The 6,880-nt window shown below is 36.3% G+C and overlaps 1 protein-coding gene across 15 annotated transcripts in view; it reads left to right on the forward strand.

The window, feature by feature from the left end:
• Positions 1-6,447, forward strand: part of ZMIZ1 (zinc finger MIZ-type containing 1) — a 491,983-nt gene extending 485,536 nt beyond the window's left edge. For all 15 annotated transcript variants that reach the window (XM_034775977.1, XM_034775973.1, XM_034775967.1 and 12 more), the window contains one exon: positions 2,162-6,447. In XM_034775977.1, the coding sequence (XP_034631868.1) occupies positions 2,162-2,269 (108 nt within the window). In that variant the 3' untranslated portion in view covers positions 2,270-6,447. The remainder of the gene's footprint in view (positions 1-2,161) is intronic.
• The last annotated feature ends 433 nt before the right edge of the window (positions 6,448-6,880 follow it).

A 6,880-nucleotide genomic window follows, 5' to 3' on the forward strand; every position in this document is an offset into this window, starting at 1 on the left:
TATCACCCATAGAATCATGTTGGATTCTTGAGGAGGCCCTGAAATTGCTTTACCTAGGTAATGAGACAAATACTGCAGAATGTTCAGTGGGAGTTCTTTGAGTTCATTAGGTGATGACTTCAGTGAACATGTTATGAAGTAACGATTGGATAAAAATGCCATGCAGTATTATCAGTGTACTAAAAGATAACTTCCAAATGTGCAATGGCTAGTAATCTAGCATGGTGTACTCGTTGTTGGGCAGAATAATCTGCTCCAGTGTGGCTCAGTATGATGATTCCCATAACATGAGAATTTCTCTTCTGTACAAAGATCTACATTTTCCAGATATAGCTGTAGATCTGTTCTTGTGTTTATACAGCAATTCAAGACACTCTAGTTTTCAGAAGTCTTCTTTTTACAAGCTCAGACAGTGTGCCAAGATACCTAATAACTGGCACAAATAACTAAACAGATTATGTTTACACAATAATTCACAGAGGGCCACACAGGTATAACTGCTTGGTTTCAGCCACATACTAACAACTCCCTGATCTTTTACAACTGCTTCTTTATTTTAAATGCACCCCCCAAACTTGGAAAAGTATGGCTTGTAGGATAGTGGAGGGAGAGATTGTTTAAATCCACCCTTGCAAAAAATGAATACAGTGAGCCTCAATAACATTACGTTAATTCTTTATCATTAATTAACTGTAAGGTCTTGAGAGTGGGGGCTGCCTTGTACTCTGTACAGCGCTGTGCACGGTGGGGCCGTAGTTCTGAACAGGACCCTCTATACAGAACTGTAATGCAAATTATACTAATGTCATTGCCCAGTGATCTTTGTGGTGACAATGCTTTTTTTACATTTAATGCATGTTCCTGAATAGAAGATAGATATTGTTAAGAACAATAACAATTATTTCCTCTGGGAGATGCAACTTTTTTAATCATCGCAATCATACTTTTAAAAAGCAAATACAAAAAATACAATCTTTGTGTTTCTCATAAAACTTAGAGATTATGTTTACATTTCATTTTTAAAATATTGCAATATAAATTTACCTGTTTAAAGTTAGGGAATGAAACCTGTATTTGCATAAGAATACTAAAAATATATTAGTGTAATGTTAATATACAAAGTGTAATATATTAAAGTCTAGCTTTTAGTTTTGCAGCATTGGATAAACACATAGCAACTACAAGTGTGCATCTGAGCTGCTATTTCATTTTTTGAAGTAATCCATATTTTTTATTTTGGCACTAAAAGAATTTTGAATATAAAAAGTGCTTATTACATACTCCTTTTCACTACCACAGTTTAAATTTGTCATTTTTACTTTTTACCAAGAAAGTGTTAGGAGCAGAATAAACTGTAAAATGTCACTGGTTGTAAAACTGAGTAGTTAGGATTCCTGTGTATATGTCAGACCAAAAAGGGATCTGAATGGAATTTTGAAGAAGAAATTTTCCCTGTTTGAAGCATTATGTCAGTGGGAATATATCTCAAAATATTTCTGCAGTTACTCTTCAAAAGCTATAGTGAATAGTGAGTGCACTCTGCTGTCAGACGGGTATAGTGCCTCTGAGTCATTAACCCAGCTTGGGTCACCCATAAGATACTGCTGCCGATTCATCTTTCCATTCAGATATGCATAATCCTACTTTGCCTACATAAAGCTGAGAGATAATTGTTGATCAAACTTAGTGCATATTTAGAGTATGTATTTGCGTATAACTTTTATGAGTGTTCCCTATGAGAAAGTCATATACATGGGCAAGAAAAACCTTTGCAAATATCACCAGCCAGGGAATAAATTGTAACCCATGGAATAAAGTCACTTTGCCCTACACAAAAGGAATTCATGTTAAGGATGTTGGCCTTGAGACTGTAATTGACGTACTGGGATGACTGCAATTCTCATGCCAAAAGTGAGTTATACAGACTTTCCCAGTCAAGAGCTCAGACTAGATGATCACAGTGGTTCCTTCTAGTCTTATACTCTATGAAGTGGCCAAAAAATCTTGACATTACACCATCTTAATTTCTTGTTTATGCTTTGGATTTGTTCTGATGTAGATACATTACAGTCAGTTTCCAGGTATGTGCAGTTTTTAATCCCTCGTTCTGCCAATCTGTTTTTATTACCTTTAATTTTCCTTTTAACTTTATATTTTGTAGCTGCTTCCAGAACTCACAAATCCAGATGAGCTGCTTTCGTACCTGGATCCTCCCGACTTGCCAAGCAATAGCAATGACGACCTTCTCTCTCTCTTTGAGAACAACTGAAACCCTATGTATTTTCCCCACTCCCTCACTTGTCCACACGTGGGTAGCTGCACAAAGAGGAATCTTCACACTCCCTTTCCACAGAAAAACCAACAAACTCAGACTCGATCGAATGGTGCACTCCCCGCTTTCTTCATCTCAGAACTGGTTTTGTCAGCTTAACTGACTGTGAAAGCAAGGCGAGGGGGAAAAAAGAAAGAAATGCAGTGATCTCGTAGACTGCCGCTACTTGTCATAACAAAGCATAGACAATAGTGCAGCTAATGGAAACCCCATTCATTGTTAATCCTATAGGGAGAGAGTTCTATGATACACATAGTGTGAAGTATACTGGCAAGAACCGATCTTGGCAAGGAAACAAAAGACAAAAGAATGGAACTGTCCTAATTGACCGGTCTCGGAATGTCCTTCCAACGAGTGTTCTTCCATTTTTTTTAAACCCTTCCCCTGCTTTCCCTCCTTCCCCCCTCAACTGCAGATTTGTGTTGGACAAATTGTATTGGCCACACGCATAAAGGAAAACAAACAAACATCTAAATCACCAAAAAGCACAAATAATACAATAAAAATCAAAAGTCGGGAAGAAATGCATCAAAGGGAGACATCTGCATAACTAATGTTTGTCTTCAGTAGAGGAGCCCTGAGAATCTCCAGGCTGCAGACAGTGTGTGTTTGTGTTTATAAAGCGTAGGAATCTGTGACACCTGTTTGCAAGGGATCCCTCTGCTTAGACACACAGACTCAGAAAAAAACCTTTAAATTTGTTTTGGTTTTTGGGGGGGGGGGGGGAGATTGGTTTCCAATCACTACCATTTGTAACTGTGTCGTTATCCAATTGTTGACATGATTATTTTTATCCCATGTATCCATACAAAGCAGAAAAAGAGCGGGGAGGAAGTGTAAAAAGTTTTCTGTCTCCCAGAGCCTTCAGTGTGTTCAGCCTCTGTGTCATTAGATCCTCTGTACTGCACAATACCTAGCAGGACAAGCTGGATGAAGGCAGGGAAGAGCTCCATGCCGGATGGGGAGAGTGACATTGCTCTTGGCGGTTTTTGTTGTTTTTTTTTTAAGAGCTTGAAAGGAGCATTGAAATTGGACAGACACCTTAGAGCTTCTCTTTTGTTTTGCTTTATGTTTTGTTTACAAGACTGTTACACGTAATTAAGCCTTTTTCCGCCCTGTTTTTTTAACTCTTTAGCGGCCCAGGAGGTTTTATTTTTCAAGAAGGATGGGCATGGGGAGAATAAGTAATTGTTAGTAGGTTACTACTGCCCTCAACAGACCCTGCTGCCACAATCACTGTCTTGCCTTTGTGATCTGTGCTTCTCGTGTGGTTGCTTCTCCTGCATGAGCTTCCTACTGCTTCGGTGCCCATTTTTGTGCGCTCGCTCTCGCGCTCTCATAAATTATGTACAGTAGCTGTGTAAAAAGTGCATGTGTGCCAACTTTGCCCTCGTGGTGCGACATTTCAGCTTTTGCCCACTGTACAGTTATTGCTTTCTTTATTACAAAAGTAAATTTGACCACCACATCCTATCAAATAGTCCCTTAGTTGTTCTGAACAATATGTTTTAAACTTAAGTGCCAGATGGAATTTTGTTAGGATTTTTTTTTGTCTGTTTGAATATGTAATCCCTCCTCCCCCATTTCCCTTTTAGTTTGCAATGCTGTAAATGGCATGACATGTGCTTACAGTTCTGGATTTGCTTTCCTCACCAAAGTCAATATTTGTAAATTCTTTGCGTATTTTTTGTTAACATTTCCCACTACTGCTGTACATGCATCGTGATATATATATATGCTAGTCCGCAGCACCTTGCTGTAGATATTAAAGGAAATGGCGGTTTAGTTCTTTTATTTTCCAATAGGCGTATTGAATTTGTCAAACATTTTATGTAGAGGTGTTCCCACGCTTATATTTTTCCTGTTTTACGTTTTTTTAAAAGGCGCTGTTCATTATGCAAAATCAATTATTTTAAGAATTGCTATTGTAAATATCTTTGTGAATATTTTAGTATCGTCTTTGATAATATTCAACATTTTCATCATCTGGTTATCATTTTGCTGGTGTTTTTAAATACCTTGTCTGGAAAAAAAAATGGGTCCTTAAAAAAAAAAACAAAGTAGGGTTCTTTAACAGAATGAGGGAGCATTTTTTCTTTGATAAATTAGCCCAACTTTCATATCCATTTCTCAAATGAATTGATACATCAGGCAGTACCTGGGTAATCAGGTTCCAGCTCTGCCATGCAAAGTGAATAATAATTTCCTGGGGCACAAAATAATCTTCATTGACTTGTGTGGGTGATTATGGGCTGGTTAGTGGCAGACATTTTGCCTACATCAGCAGAACTCCTAAAGCCAGCCCTGAAAACAAGTAAACATGCATTAAGGCAAGCAGCAAGTATATAAGATACAATATGTATATCACTCTTCTGTTCCTCCAGCCTTTGAGACTGGAGCTGTCTAACACATAAGTGTGTTGGTGGGTGGGGCAGGGAAACATTACAGTATGTTTTATTCTGCTTAGAACTGTCTTTTTCTTCTCTAGACTTGACCACATGTAGAGGATCTCTGCAGAATGTTAAAGAGATCTTGGTATAATACATGGTGACGTGGTTGTGGTGTGGTGCCACTCTCACGCAATTAGTAGGAAAGACCATCCTTCAGTTACCAATGTGTTTTGTAGCCGGTTTTACTGTAGTAGTTTTCCCCCTGTATTTTTGCTACATCATTTATGTAGGTGTTGAAGTCATTTGCATGGGCAGATAATGATAAACTGACTTTGTATTGCCTTTAGGTATTTGGGGGGTTTTAGTCATAGATCTTGGAATAAAGAACACTTCTCACTCTGAGTTGGAATTGGTTGCTAGGATTCTGTAATTGATTTTGTTAATGATTATTTAATTGCTCTACCCTATTGTTGCTCGAATAGCTGGCTAAATTAGCCACCTGAAATGATTCATCTATTAAAATGAGTCTACGCTTTTCAAACCAGATACGTTAAGAATCAATCTATTGCTAATTGGTAGTCGTCTAACTGTATCATGTAGAGGTACCTGTTGGGAAACATAAACAGAAAATCCCACAGAGAATGGCAATGTGGTTGGGGTGGTTTTCTACTTCGTACATTAATAACAGAATTAAATGGATATTTTAAGCCTACAGAAACACTTGGTTCCTAAGAAAAAGTGACACTAGGATTTTTAGCCATCATCAAACTGTCAGAAATTTGAGACAGTTTCAAGACTGTTCGTCAGCTGACGTCAGGTACTGTACAATAGATTCAATATGAAAAAACTTCTAAATGAAAATACGGATAATTTTTAATCTCTTCACTGCCATAATGTTAAAATGTAGGGAAAGACCTACCAAATAGGATAATCACAGTTATTTTCCTTTAAAGCTTAATTATTATATCAAATTCCCAGTAGTGTTTTAATCTGCTTTTTGGTTTTTAAAAATTGTTTCCTTATGGAAGCTCATCTGGGAAAGAACCCACAACGATCTACAGTCTGCCAAGACATTATTATAGGACTGACAGATACACACCGATGTCTGCAGTGGAGACTCAAGGGACATCTGTACATATGTAAATGATGAATAGAGACATGTTAACAGAAACGCATTCATTTTCCTTGGAATGTGCATTGTTTTTATTTTGCAGGAAAAAAAAAAGCTTGAAGCGCCATCTTATGTGGAAAATGAATCCTGTTCGTTAGCGTTTGTGAAGTCTCAGCATTTGTTTCACTTTCACTTCTGTAATATACTCTGACCCTTTGTGGAAAGAATTTTTTGTTTGTTTTGTTTTTGTTTTACCTACATGTAATAATTAGCTTAAGTGTACTAGTCTATCACCTGTGTATTTTTAGGGTGCTACAGAAATAATGAAGAAAATAAGGGGATTTAAAAAAATTGTAACCAAATTCATACTTTGTACAATTTTTGATATCATGATCAGAGGAGAATTAAAAAAAAAAAGTACAATCTGAAGTAACATGCAAAAATGGCCATTGTCTTTGTTTGTACATTGTATGTACAGTACAATGCAATCATTTCATACTTTAAACTGGTCAGAAAAAATAATTGTGATTTTTAGTCTTGCAAAACTGTATGTAGTTAGATGATGTGACAACCTAATATTTATCTAATAAATATGTATTCAGATGAAACCTGTATATTAGGTGTTCATGTGGTTATTTTGTATTTAAAAATCAAATTATTTGACAATTGCTAGACACATATATTCTGTTGTAACACTGAAATATTCTCATTTGCTCATGTTAAATTTTTTTTCTAAATAAATTTACAAAATTAAGGTTTGGCTAATTGGCAGCGGTTCTGTAAATTTGAAGTTTCTTTTTAAAACAAACAAACAAAACCCAGTTTGTATGTTAATTTAAAAGTAACTCTAATGTATGTGGGAGGAAAAGTGAGAACAGCGAGGGCCAGTATTTTCTGTGAAAATTTTTGAAAGAAATAAAATAGTCTTTTTTTCAAAATATTCAATGGAATGTTTCTATTTTTCAATGAAAAACCAAAAAAATATTCAGTTTGAGGTTTTTCAAACTAAAACTGGAAAATTTTGAAGGAAATGAAATTTTTAATGGA

This window comes from Trachemys scripta, chromosome 7 (genome assembly GCF_013100865.1).
Source record: "Trachemys scripta elegans isolate TJP31775 chromosome 7, CAS_Tse_1.0, whole genome shotgun sequence".
Lineage (NCBI taxonomy): Eukaryota > Metazoa > Chordata > Testudines > Emydidae > Trachemys > Trachemys scripta.